The following is a 14,735-nucleotide window of genomic DNA, read 5'->3' as shown; positions in this document are numbered from 1 at the left end:
AAAAATCCCTTAATTAAGGATGGACCATCTTTTTTTATTTTATTTTATCATATATTTAGGTGTAAGGAAAGAGAATTACAAGATAGAGAATCCAATCCACACCAACAAAGTCAAAGTTGAGATAGTGAAGTGAACCAACTACACTATTAAAATCCTGATGGACAATCTATTCTGGTAGTATATAGGTGAGAAATGGCATCGACTTGAGTCTAAGAGGGTGTTTGGATTGAGTTTTAAGCTAGTCAAATCAGCTTTTAAGCTCTTTTTAGCTTTTTTTAGTATTTGGTAAAGTAAAAAGTGCTTAAAATAAGTTGAAAGCTGCTTAAAACAAGTCAAAAGCAAGAAGTTGAGCAACCCCAACTTATTGTTTTTTAGCTTAAAAACTATTTATGCTGAAAAGTTATTTTTTTAAACCAATCCAAACAGGCTCTAAGTTATACTCCCTCTGTTTCAATTTAGATGAGGTAGTTTGACACGACACGAAGTTTAAGAAAAAATAGATGACTTTTGAAATTTGTGGTCTTAAAGGCCTAAAAAGTAAAAACTTTGTGGGGCCATAACATTTATAAAGTTGAATTATTTTCCATTATAAAAATGTATCATTTTTTTGGAAAGGACTAATAAGAAAAGTGTAAACTAATAACTAAGCGATGTTAGAATTATTCTTAAGGAAGCACATGCTAGGGCGGTAGGATGGTGGGGTTCTTTACTGAAAAATCTTTAACTTTTTATGCATGTCTGTTTCTCCTATTTTTTTAAAGATGAAAGTGTTAAGAACTTTGTTCTTCTTTTCTAACTTTTAGTATTCTTCTCTATGTAGTATAGATTCTCCTTTTACTTAAACAAACCATAAGCTCCCTTCCCCTTCTTTTTGCCCCTACTTTTCTAGATTTTTCAATACAACACCCTTTTTTCCTCATGCATCTCAACTAAATACCAAATTCCAAATGTGATGCGATCGCTTAACTCTTAAAAGAAAGATCTCGGGTTTGAACTTTGAAAATCGAGAAAATTTTAGTAGAGAGAGTGGCAATGCAAATTCAAATTAGTCGGACCAATAAATTTCTGTTAGTGAACGCATAAAGCTAAAAAGAAAAAGGAAATTCGGCCAACCACACATTCGTACAGTTCCGTAATAGGAAAGATGCCTACTTCTTATGCAGGAACAACTTATTACAACCAAAAACTGGAAAGATTGCTGAATAATGCAGCAACACATTGTGATCCGACCAAAAAGAAAAAGAAAAAAGAATGAAGCCAAATGCATGAGAAATTGTTAATTTTTATTTAATAAGGAATTCATGACTTTCATTGAATAAGCAAACGTTGTGCTCATTTACTGTGTACGGGTCAATTTGTCTTTACATTAATTTAAGAATTATACCTATTTAAGATAAAACATTAATCTTTAGATCAATACTTGTGCCTAGTTAAATAAGACATGCGATGTTCTCGCGGGACAACTTGCTAAAGGGTACCATGCAAATTGCCTTTATAACTTAGAGTACAATCTAGTAATCTTATGTGGCTGCAGCTTTCAATTGGATTTTCTATCCCTTTGTTAATTATTATAGTAATAAAAAATAAAATAAAAAAGATATTTACGATATATAATTACTGATAATTGTTATCAAGTGGAACTTTATAACTATATATTGCAAGTGTTATCGTTTGCATATTTAATGTCACTTTATATATTTCTGATTGACTAATCCTTGACAAATTAGTTTGATGGTTTCCATTATATGATTATTAAAATCCTTGAAAATAGATTGCTTGAATTAAAACGTGTGCTTACATCGTCCATAACTCATCCATGTTACCCTTTTTTCTTTAGCCCGTTAATTAAACAGACCCTAGCTCCAAAATACTAATTAATATGACATATCAATTATCAAATGCAAAGGACAGAGTAATCATGTATTAAACGTGTATTCTTGTGCATATTGTTGGTTTTATTTTTAGCGATTATCCATTGTGATAAGGTACAACTATTATGAGATACACCTGTTCATGATTAACTAAAAAATTGTGTTCAATCTTATAGAAGAAAACATGATGAGATACATTATTTGTATTTCACTCTCAATAAACATCTAATTACCAGCCAGAAATGATGTCGTTAGAGTTTTTATAACTTCATCTTTTGGCTCTTTATTCTTTTCAAGAATTCCTTTTTTATTATGCAAAAATAATTGAGAGATTTAAGAGTTTTTGGAAACTTTTGATTGTGATGGTTGGTCGAGCGAAATAAAGGAATGGATGCCTACAAATTCTGTTTTAAGATGGACTTGAAGACAACAAAGTCTATTGAAATTTTTGAGTGGTTCAATAAATGTGTTGAATTTGGTAATATTATGAAATAAAGACTGTCATAATAGGTTCCTCCAAGCCAAGGATCCTTTATACCAGCAAAAGGCCAATCCATACATGAATCCAGCAATTCTGTAGTTGGGATAGGCAACAATTTTGATTTGCAATGGACAGTAAAACAACTTTCAAGTCATGGATAAAGAAGAAAAGTGGCAATAAAATCAAGTCCTAATTTATCACCTCCACTTATTATCTATTCATTTTATTTTATTTATCTATTACTAGCATGTGAACTTTTATGAATGATAGGATAGACATTTCATAGAGTTATCGTCGAGCAAATATATATCATGTTCTGCATACAAATATTTAAAACTTATAGTTAGTCAAAATGCAAATTATTTGGTATACATGTGTTACATGTTTTTAGTTTACTTTCAAATTGTGGAATTATAGATAGCGTATTAATCGAAAGAAATCATGTCTATACTTGAAAGTTGGTTATATCAAATTTGAGATCATGAAATAAAATGATGTTTTTATCTAGACATATTTTGGTTTCATATAAACTTTAAGACCTTTAATAAATTTGATGTCTTACTTGTGAGGAAATAATTTATTGCTAAATTATGCAGATCATGTTATATTGACATCACCCTGTGCTTTACACATATAAGATGGATTAGAGCTCATATGTTGAAGGGAAGTGCACTGTTATCCACTAATAACACATGTATTTATTTTTAAGTTACTGTTTAAAATGTCTTTAGTCTTTAGCCACTGCTTTAATAAACTTTAACTGCCCAGACGAAAATATTCTTCTGCTCATGTCCTTAATTTTTGAACTTAACTTCAGGACTTCAAGACTACATGTCCTTAAATTTTGAACTTGTAACTCTAAGTTCAAGACTACATGTCCTTAACTTTTGAACTTGGAACTCTAAGTTCAGGATTACATGTCCTTAACTTTTGAACTTGTAACTGTAAATTCAGGACCAAGTGTCCTTAACTTTTGAGCTTGTTAGTCTAAGTTCAGGACCTATTGTCCTTAACTTTTGGGCTTCTTAGCCTAAGTTCAGGACTTGAGGACCTATTGTCCTTAACTTTTGAACTTGTACCTGTAAGTTCAGGACCTATTGTCCTTAACTTTTGGGCTTCTTAGCCTAAGTTCGGGACCTATTGTTCTTAACTTTTGAGCTTGTTAGTCTAATTTCAGGACCAAGTGTCCTCAACTTTTGAACTTGTAATTCTAAGTTCAGGACCAAGTGTCTTTAACTTTTGAACTTGGAACTCGAAGTTCAGGACCAAGTGTCCTTAACTTTTAAACTTGGAACTCGAAGTTCAGGACCAAGTGTCCTTAACTTTTGAACTTGTAACTCTAAGTTAAGGACCACCTGTCCTTAATTTCTGTGCTTGTAACATTTTCATCTGACTCTTTGACATGTGGTTCCACATGGATGTTTATTATTCATAATTAGTCAAATTAGTCATAGTTGCAGTTGCAGTTAACTCATGTTAGGAACTTATAATTTGTAAAATAACACAATGCGTAGTCTAGATGTTTCTTTGGATGCCCGTTATGAACTCTCAAGCAAATAGCTTTAGTAATGCTCCTCTTCTCCGGTAACAGTTGAGCGAGATTCTACAGAAGTTTCGCCCTGCAAATGAAATGAGAGCACAGGGGCTTCGAGGAGCATGGAGATTTGAATCTCTTTGGCTATTCTACTTCTTCTCAAACTTCAGTTTCGCCCAATCGCCCAGACAAAACTGAGAACTGAGTATTTCAACTTTGAGAAAAGCTTTCGAATTTTGTTGCCGATGACAAAGCAATCTCAACCGGAGTTCCGAGAGAAGCGAGGGTTTGAAAAGAAAAGCAATGGAAGAAAGGGTAAAAATGTCTTTTCATATTAATTTTAATAGAGTAGTGTCTATTTTTGCTCAACATTAGAATTGTTGGATAAAAAATAAATACCACCTTCAATAGTGGCTACCACACGCCATTTTTACTATGTTGAAAGAATTTGGGGGAAACTAAATAGCATTAAATTATTTACAACCCCAAAACTGTTAGAACTAGAATACAGCTGAGTTTATAAAGTTACATGTTTTATTATGGAGTATTTGAGAAATATGCTTCTTTGAATATGAGAAATCAAATTTTGATATGCGGGCATATTAGTTGAGTTACAAGAAAGAAAAAATATGAGAAATCAAATTTTGATATGCGGGCATATTAGTTGAGTTAAAAGAAAGTAAAAATATGAGAAATTTCAAAGGGGAAAATTACTTCAAAGAAACATGAATTTCTTGATCAATAAAATCCCATTATGATATTCCCCTATTATAATGGTTTGTGAGTCATAAATAAAACAACCATGACATTGTTCAGAGTACAGGGAGAAATTGCTCTTTGACAAAATCACGGTCACTTGAATAGTTGAATGGGATAATGGTATCGCTTTTCATAGAATACGTTAAAATGAAAGGCAAAAGTGTGGTTTATGGTCGTTTTGCTTGATGGCGAATGCCGGCTTGAAAACCTTCAGAATACGCAGTGTTCTTGAACATCGTCTGCACAGATAAAGCTATGGTGAAAAGAAAATACCATGCTCAACCTACTTAGAGGAACTTAACTTTCTCCTGGAAAATAGTGGCGAGCAGAAACTTGGTTTTTTCTTCAAAAAACCAGCCAACACCTAACCAATCCTATCCAAAGATGCCATTCTACACATTATTCTGATCGTTTTGGCTTCGAAAATTAAACCTCAAAATACCAGTTTGGGAACTGCCAAAAACCAAACCATACTGACTACGTTCATTAATACTATGACTTTTGTTTGACTAATATATCTGTCAGAAGTGAAATAAATTATGTCTAAGTTTGGATAGACTCGCCTACCATTTCATCTGAGATATATTTGCTTTGTTGATGCTTAAGTATAAAGATTTTTTAAAACTGCATGAATGTAAAATCATACAAGAAGATTTCATCAAAGTGATTCAGGAAGAGGAAATAGGTACTCACAGCCATGCTATTGAACTCTGTTGCAAGCTTATTCCTAATTTTATTTGATATGGCTTCACCAAGTTTCTCACCGTGTTGCTTTACATTCTCCTCTGTTATCTGGATTTTTTTAAATGAGATAAGTTTTAACTGGATGTTACGTTTCTCATATCATCACAATAAATATGTACTTCTGAGTAAAAAGAGCATCATTTCCTTACCTCTGAAAGAACTAGAGATGACGTCTTCTCTAGAAAGTCTTCAACAAATTTTTCGGGATCAGCAAAGGAGTTCGGTGAGTTAACTCCATTTGATAGTTTCTCCTTCCGCACATCAGCTGATGGCTTAACAGCTTTAGCTATTTGATTAGAAGGAAATTTTATGTCAGATTCCTTCTTCATGTCTTCACAACCACAAAATGAAATCCAACAAGATAAGCTGACGGTATAATAAAATAATTGTATGGATTGGCACCAATTCAAGGTTGAACTTAAATTAAACCCCACTTAAATTGATCCTTTAGTCACTACGAAATTTCTAACTGGAATACAATTGTAGACACTATCAACGACCATTGCCATGTTAGAAAGGAAAAAAATTGAACTCCTATGAAAGGAGACAGTTGAATGGACACCTGAACTTATCAACTGTAAATTAGAATTAAGGGCCACATTTTGAAATTAACCAGGAAGCGAAAAGCTCCAAATTTCAAATCTCACCTGAACTAGTAGCTGAAACTACCAACCTAATGCTACTAATAGTTTTCCAATAAACTAGGCTGTAGATTCAGTGAAAAAAACCAAAATAATTCTGAATAGTTTGACCTTCAACGTATTATGTGCATAACTCATGTTGAAATGCAACAATGCAATCGGTAAAGCATAAACATTGCCAGAAGTGTACCTGAAACTCCAGTTGCCTTGTTACTGACAGGGGCATGATTTGTGTCAGAAACTTGCAAAGGAGCTGCTTTGTCTGGTTGTCCTGGTAGAACAATTGTATCAGAGGGAACAAAAGTGGCCAGATCAGGAGGTTGATCCTTTCCTACTGGAGGATTAGCCTTAAAAAGTGGAACACAAAAATGTTATGTAAGAAACAGGAGCATAATCAATTTTCAGATAATTCATTGATCAAGCATATGAATTCAGCCAAGCAACTAGATATGAGATCACCTCCAGGTCAACATAGACTGGTTGCTTTCCTATGGAACCCAGGAATTTATCGAGATCACGAGCATTAAGAGCTGCAAGAAATACCTGGGTTACATAATCACAATCACATACTCAAGAATGTAAATGCAGAATTCTGTATTAAGCTTGAACTAGTAATCCCCAATATTCTAGTCCTGAAAAAATCAACGAATTTTATGTCTCTCATTAAGTACTATTTGCAATGAACTTCCGTAGATAATGTCAGGACCACCAGGAGACAAAATCGGCCACTTTAATTTCCTAACTTCCTGTTGATTTCCATCAACACTTGCAGCACCATGGAAAGGTATCATTCTCCAAGTAAATGTGAAAAGAAAATTGTACGATACACTACCTTGCACAAAATAAACTAGGACTTGAAGAGTATTAGAGGATAATATATATCAACCGTATATTTGGTCTACGCTAAAAAGTCCAATAAGGCAGTAACAGTTAAATTCACTTGTAGTTGGTCAAAGGTAAAAGCTACCCTCTAATACTTGAAATTAAAGTGCAATACTATATAAGTTCTAAAATTTAACAACACCCACTTGTGACTTCTGAGCATAATTTATTGAAGTAGACAAAATCACATATAGTGACAATTTACAACATTATCCCACTAAAGTTCAAAAAATTATGTGTGAAATAAGATAAATGGCAGAAAGATTGAGGAAACGCATCCAGACAAAGGTCTTACACCTGGCTGTTTGTATTCACACTTTTTGATGTATTAGCAGTACATGTAGGACATCTATATTCACTTCTATACAATCTAACTGGTGCATACAGAGAATATGTGCCGAGCTTGTCAAAACTAATTCGGGGGCTGACGAGAGACTAGATGTCTGTGTGCTAAGCTGGTCATTTTTTACAAATTTTGTGAAAATATGGCCTAAGAGTATCTTTCCAGTGACAAAGTAACAATAGTGATCCGTGTGCTTGACTGCTTGGTCCTCTCATGAAACATTGGATTTGATGCAATGTGAAGAATGACTTGATTATCACATCTGATCAATCACTTCAAACTTCAGTTTTTGAATAGTTGTTTGTTTCATAAAAGTTCCCAACTCTTAAGTAGCAATCACCATGGCACTTGCTGTTTCTGTTTCCTAGTTTTTTTTTTTTTTTTTTTTTTGACTACTGGTGTTGGTGTTCTGAAGGTGAAGATGGAATTTTTGCAAGAAGAACACAATTTTGGGGTTAAATTGTAACTAATGAAACTTAGGATGAGTGCAGAAGTGCTTTTTCAGATTTTTAAGCATAATGACACCTATAGCGCTGACATTGGTGTGTGTCATGCACTTCCAAGTTTAGAAGTGGCTCAAGGTTAAATCGTGCGGTACTAGCCAAGGATATTTGGTTGCCCATGTATTTAGAGTGTGTAAGAGGAAAATCTGTGCAAACTGAGGGAGGAAATATGCATTAAGCTAAATGGTTAAAAGAGCATAAATTATTGTTTAGCAGTTTAGCTAAAAAGTCCTGGAAGGATGAATAAGGATAATGAAAGTAAAATCTATACAAGTCGTGTTGTCTTACCAATTGTTGTATCATTAGAGAGTGGGTGGAAGAAGCAGCATTCCTGAGTTTTAAATCCTTGATCTAACAGCAAGGAAACATGCCTTGAAAAAGGAATAGCAAGTTGTAACCTTAAGAATCATTGACACGTGGGATCAAGGAAAACAGCAGAAATTTTACTGTAGCTTAATAAAAGAGTGAAATGAGTACCTTGCTGATTCATTTACTAATGCAAAAGGAGTGACACAACCTAGTGGTACCTAACATAGCAATGAAGAAAGAAATATTACAGGGGCTTGCCAGCAAGTTATGACCATCAGTGAAAGATATAAGAGAAATGATTCTGATCTCTCTACTGCAAACATTTTATTCAAGCCAATATTGTATAAGTTACATCACCAGATTTAAAAAAATATTTCCTCAACAGGATTTAAAACTTGCTATTAAAAGGCAAGGAACTATCTCTTGTGAAGGAGGTTCTTACCATCAATGGTTTCAAGAATGAATACATGAAAATTTCAAGTAGGAAATAACATTTATAATGCAACTGCATTGAAAGACTTGTTAAACATAAACATTTAGCCAGCGAAGTTCAAGCACTACAAGCTAATTCAAGCTCAGTCTAAAGAGGGGTTGAACTTATTAGTAGCCAGCTGATTTCTTCGTTAACCTCGGCCATCAAGTTATCATGAGATAACTCATGGTAAACTTCCGGTTTGGAAGAGCAATATATTTCTAACAGAAACAGCAGAAATCCCCAAGGATAATCAGGACATTTCACTTTGCACGCCTTCAAGCACTTGGAGAGGAGGATCTTTGGAAAATCTCGGATCTAGCATGCCATGTTCAATTGCACTACCTATGCCACAGGGACTTGGTATGACAGTGAATTGTGGTGTCGTGTTAGTCTAAGTCTGGATTGTAATATGAAAGGTTAAATATAGAAAAGTTTTATCCTCCCTTATTCAGAACTTAGTTGACCTATTTTCTATTTTATTCTGTTCCAGATGACTCCTTTAAAATGACAAAATATTCCATCTTCAGAAAGTAATCTAATATAGACTAATAGTGCTTTGTTTCTGATGGCATGTTGCAGATGTAGAAAAGGCAAAGTACAACTAACGGCAAAATATATGAAATCCAGGCAACAGGGGGAAAGAGAAAGAAACAGCAAACTAAGGTATACATCATCTTAATCAACGCAACATGGAACAGAAAAGAAAAGGATAACATGTAATGAATTGACAAACCTGAAGTACTTCCCCAAGTGCTTCTTCAGGAGCCATTCTTAGCCCTCCTTTTCCCAAACCAAGCCTCTGAGACAAAACTGCTCAGTTTTCAACAGAATGCATAGCATCCGTTAAAAATCAAAATACTTCACAATAACAAAAAGATTGAGATAATGCTTGTAGTACAACAGCAGTCTCTACTGGTACATAAACTGTGATCATAAATATTCTGTTCCCATACACATCACTCTATATAAGATCAATTTTATGCCATTGTCCCAAGTAATGGAAACTAAAGAATAGATACCTTTCAAATCTACATTTGTTTTTGCCAGTGCAGAAACAACGTAGAACCTGTGTTTCTTATCCTGCATCAGAAGCAAGGTGTGGGCATTATATTAAGTACATGAGCTTGAGTGGATTAAAGTTGGAATTACTAACTTCTTTTTAGAAAAGGTAAAGCAAACATACTACCAGTCTACCACAGGAAGTCTATCATACCTTTAAGAATAAGTTTTTACTCAATGCCCCGTTCAGATGCCCAACATGCTTTGCCTGATGTGAATGAGAACTTAAAACTGTCATCAGTAATCAGAATGGAAGAGCAATTAACAGTGATTCGGCAAGTTCACTTACCTGTGCTTCAACTGTCAAAACCACGGGGTGTTCGTGTTTGGTGAAATCAATCTGAAGCTCCTGAAAGAACCGAGAATATTGATTACTCACTGTAAAATTCTTGCTCATAAAATCCCATCCTCAAGGATGTTATGAATGATAGATAGCATATCCAAGTTATCTTTTTTTTTTTTTGTGTGGATAAATTAAGGTAATATTAATCAAGCTAGTATAAAGATGGTACTGCAAAACTAGATAACATACTCAAGTTATCTGATACAAAAGATAAGATGAGCTATTAATTTGTAACAACTTTAACATATATTTTCGAATAGGACCCTTTTGGCTTTGAATTAATAGTTGCCAATACATATATCAAAACAATCGAGAGATCAGCAATGTAGAAACCTGTAAACGGGCAAGCAATTGCTCCTTCCTATAACCCATTTTGTCTTTGTAGAAATCTTCTCTGCAGGTCCACGCTCTGCTTATAACAGAAAAAGAAAATATTAAATTTACTAATAACCAATAACCTCAAGGGGCGACAAATCTAGATTTTGGGCATTAAGTTAATTCAAATGCTTATATTTGGGATTTCAGAAATTGATATAGTACAACTTACATTATTATGATAATACTTCGTGTTTTATAGTCCTATTCTATGTATCCTTTTCTATTGTAAAGTGCAATGTTTTAAATTTTCAAAATTAGATTAGTACACCTCAATTTTGTCGCAAACAAGAGTGTATACTCTCACCAAAGATGAAAATATATCTACAGTATAAGTTTCTAGGAAACAAACAGCAAAACTCAGGGGCATAGTAGTACACAACTTCGGAGCTATTATCACATGGAAGCAAACAAAAAAAGGCATATTCTCATAAAAATCACGAATACAAATTGGTGCTGAATTTTAGCAAAGCATTTCCTTCGATCCACATTTGGTAGTTTATCATAGCAAAGAAATTAGAAATATATATAGAGAGAGGGAGGGGGAGTGCGTGGCAGAGAGAGAGTGGAGCTTACAACTGGATTTCGCCGCAGAAGGAGGCAGACCGCGGCTGAGAAGACTTGCCTTTGTGTTTGGATTGCTGTTTCTTATTCATTTTGACCCAAATAGTTCCTAAAGTTCCAGAGTTGCCTTAACCTGGTCCTTTAAGTATAACACTGAGCAAAAAACATTCCTAAGTTTATAATTTCGGTGTATTTTTAGTCCTTGAATGACGGATAGAGGGGGTTACAGCTTGTATTGTACTGTACTGTATCATTTTGATGTATACAATATTTAGATAGATTATATTATTTTTTATCGTTTCATGGTGTCATGCACCAACAATATGAAGAATAAATTTGCAATACTATAAAGAAAAAGTAAGGCACGAGGTAGAATTATCTATATATATTTATATCTATCTATATTTATCTATCTATATCTGTATTCTATATCTATATCTATATTATTATAAAACACGAATAATTTATACTAAATGTTATGTGACAAAATATCCCTAAAATATTAACGTACTTTTATGCCCCTCAATATCCCTTAACATTTAAAAGGTATATTTCATTAATTAGAGTCCAAATAGAATTAGCATATGTTGGTCGGCATTTGCTTCGACCATCTTACGTGGTATTATAATTACTGTAGGAAACAAAAATTGAATTTCATTATAACTAGAATCATGATAATTAATAGTCTTACTCAATTAAAATAATAGTTATTGCTTCGAATCCAATACTCCTTATTATAGTCATCTTATCTTTATTAAAGTTTTTTTTTAAGGTTTAACTTGTGGTATGTGAACAAACTTTTGATTCCAATGAGAGACTTTCATTGCAAAACATAGAGGTTAAGTTGATGTCACGATCCTAACCCCGAACCCGGTTGTGATGGCGCCTCTCGTGAAAACAAGGCCAGCCAAACCAAAACAGAACACCTCATTTAAATAGTTAAATACCATAAATAGTTCTAAAACATGATATAATAACCATAATTTGCGGAAATAACGATAACAACAGTAGAAACCATCCCGACATAGCCCAAACCGGGGTGTCACAAGTCATGAGCAACTAATAAATCCAGACACCAGTCTACTAGATACGAAATCCGATACAGAAGTTCAAGGACATGAAAATAGTAAGATAAGGGAGGCACGGGGGCTGTGGACGCCGACAGCTACCTCGTAGTCTCCGAAAACACTGCCTGGACTATGAGGATCAACACTCAGGAGTGGACTCTGCGATGCATGAATCTGCATACACGGTGCAGGGAGTAATGTGAGTACTCCGACCTAGTGAGTAGTAAATATAAATAATGGCTGAAAGTAAGAAAACACGTAAAGGCACAAAGCAATTCTATATCAAGCAATAAAATCACTTAAAGCAGTAAATCCATGAAGAAGTCAAATGAAATTCCTTTAAACCAAGTAAAACAAGTAATTTAGCAGGTAAATAACAAGTAGAAATACGCCCCTCGGGCACAGTAACAATCGCTCAGAACAGTATCAGCCCCCCGGGCTCACTCTCAGATCATGATGGGTACCCGCGCTCATTGTGGGTGTGCAGACTCCGAAAGGGCCCTTACGGCCCAAACGCTATATCAAGACACCTCGTGGCATCATCTCTCGGCACTCGGCCTCACATCACTCGGCACTCGGCCTCACATCACTCAAGCCACCTCGTGGCGTATAAAAAGTATCTCAGTCTCTCGGCCTCATATCGCTCAGCATATCCTCACATATGGCCCTCGGCCTCACTCAGTCTGAAAATCATCACAAGCCCCTCGGGCATTAATAAAACAGTAGTTCTCAGCCCAAAACATCTTTTAGAAATATCATTTAAGTTTCAAATATGAGTAAAAGTGGTTGAGTTTGTAAAAAACAGTAAATATCAACAGGACTGAGTTCAAGTGATAAATCAATACAGTGAGGAAATAGTGATAAAAATCCCTAGAGGGTTCAAATAGTTGGCACGAAGCCTAAATATGGCAATCAGCCCAAATCATGATGATAACAAACAAGTTTCAGTCAAATACGCGGTAAAATCATCAATCGGGATGGACTAAGTCACAATCCTCAATAGTAAACGACTCCACGCTCATCATCAAGCGCGTGTCTCACCTCAATATAGCACCACGATGTGCAATCCAGGGTTTCAAACCCTCAGGACATCATTTACAATCATTACTCACCTCGAACCGGCTACAACTCTAGCTCGCGACGCCTTTGCCCCTCGAATTGGCTTCCATGTGCGTCGAATCTAACCAAAAGTAGAACGAATACGTCACAATATGCTAAGGGAACAAAGCCCAAGCAAAAACAATCGAAAAATATCAAAAATCCCGAAATTAGCAAAACTCGAGCCCCGAGCCCACTTCTCGAAACTCATAAATTTTTACATCATTAGATTCCTTATCACCCCACGAGTTTATACATATCAAAAGTTCTCCAATCCGACCTCAAATGGTCCTTCAAATCCCAATTCAAAAGTTCAAAATCCCAAGCCCTAGTTCTTCCATTTTTAGCTTAAGTTCCATGAATTTCTAGGTTAATTTCACAGTAGAGTCACGTTTTAGGTTCAAAAATCTTACCTCCAATCAATTCTCCTTGAATCCTTCTTTAATCACCCTCAAAAGTTCTCAAAATGCTCAACTATGGAGGAAAATGACTCAAAATCGCAGATGAAATAACTTATAAACTTTCTGCCCAGGGCTGACTCTTCCTTCTTCGCGAACGCGGTCAACCTCTCGCGTTCGCGTAGCATAAATTTACGTTAACCAACTTTTACCTTATGTGAATGCAACACACCAGATGCGAACGCGATGCCTCTTCCGCCTTGACCTTCGCGAACGCGAGATACCTGATGCGAACGCGAAGAGCAAATTCCACTGGACCCCAAATCCTTATACGTGAACGCGGAGAGCCTCATGCGAATGCGAAGCACAAACTCCTAGCCTTCCGCGAACGCGAGGCACCTCTCGCGAACGTGAAGTCTTAATTCTGGCTTTCCTCAAATTCTTCTACGCGAACGCGAGGCTCCTCTCGCGAATGCGAAGAGATAATTCTCTGCAATAGCTGGGCAGATTTTTCTGCAACTTTCGAACTCCAAAATGGTCCGATGGACCATCCGAAGCTCACCCGAGGCCTCCAGGACCTCGACCAACAGCACCAACACATCCTAAAACCTCATTCAAACTTGTTCCAATCATCAAAACACCTCAAACAACACCAAATCCATCAATTCACATTGAATTCAAGCCTAAGTTTTCTAAAAACTTCCGAAATACGCTTTCAATCAAAAACCTAACCAAACCACGTCCGAATGACCTGAAATTTTGCACACACATCACAAATGACATAACGAAGCTACAACAACTCTCGGAATTCCATTCCGACCCTCGGATCAAAATCTCACCTACCAACCGGAAATCACCAAAATACTAACTTTGCCAATTCAAGTCTAAATCTACACGGGACCTCCAGAACCAATTCCGATCACACTCCTAAGTCATAAATCACCTCCCGAAGCTAACCGAACCATCAAAACTCACATCCGAGCACTCTAACACATAAGTCTACATCCGTTTGACTTTTCCAACTTAAACCTTCTTAAAAGAGACTAAGTATCTCATTTCTTACCAAATCCATCCCGAACGCAAACTAATCAACTCGATCACATAAAACGCGGATAACGAAGCACAAAGAAGCAGAAATGGGGGAAAATGGAGCGGTAACTCATGAGACGTTTGGCTGGGTCGTCACATCCTCCCCAACTTAAACAAACGTTTGTCCTCAAACGAGTCAAGAAACATACGTGAAACCTCGAATAGGTGAGGATATCTGCTCCGCATCTCCCGCTCGGTCT

General features: G+C 35.6%; 1 protein-coding gene across 1 annotated transcript; it reads right to left on the bottom strand.

Moving 5' to 3' along the window:
* Positions 1 to 4,616: 4,616 nt before the first annotated feature.
* Positions 4,617 to 11,036, bottom strand: LOC107772121 (uncharacterized). Its single transcript, XM_016591606.2, has 13 exons — positions 10,896 to 11,036; positions 10,278 to 10,353; positions 9,891 to 9,950; positions 9,756 to 9,809; positions 9,562 to 9,622; positions 9,276 to 9,352; positions 8,236 to 8,285; positions 8,047 to 8,129; positions 6,490 to 6,560; positions 6,221 to 6,377; positions 5,539 to 5,675; positions 5,339 to 5,437; positions 4,617 to 4,884 (listed from the first exon to the last, which is right to left on the bottom strand). Exons 1-13 carry the CDS (start codon positions 10,973 to 10,975, stop codon positions 4,813 to 4,815), a joined length of 1,077 nt encoding a protein of 358 aa, XP_016447092.1. The 5' UTR covers positions 10,976 to 11,036; the 3' UTR covers positions 4,617 to 4,812.
* Positions 11,037 to 14,735: the final 3,699 nt, after the last annotated feature.

Source organism: Nicotiana tabacum, chromosome 8 (genome assembly GCF_000715075.1).
Source record: "Nicotiana tabacum cultivar K326 chromosome 8, ASM71507v2, whole genome shotgun sequence".
NCBI lineage: Eukaryota > Viridiplantae > Streptophyta > Magnoliopsida > Solanales > Solanaceae > Nicotiana > Nicotiana tabacum.
The sequence above is the reverse complement of the archived record's forward strand: the minus strand, read 5'-3'. Positions and strand labels throughout refer to the sequence as shown.

Coding starts and splice junctions, on each gene's coding strand:
- LOC107772121 (XM_016591606.2), bottom strand. CDS start 10,975: ATGAATAAGAAACAGCAATCCAAACACAAAGGCAAGTCTTCTCAGCCG. Junction 9,623..9,755: donor GTAAAAACTTATTCTTAAAG/GTATGATAGACT, acceptor CTTCTGATGCAG/GATAAGAAACACAGGTTCTA. Junction 8,286..9,275: donor CACTTGGGGAAGTACTTCAG/GTTTGTCAATTC, acceptor TTGCTATGTTAG/GTACCACTAGGTTGTGTCAC.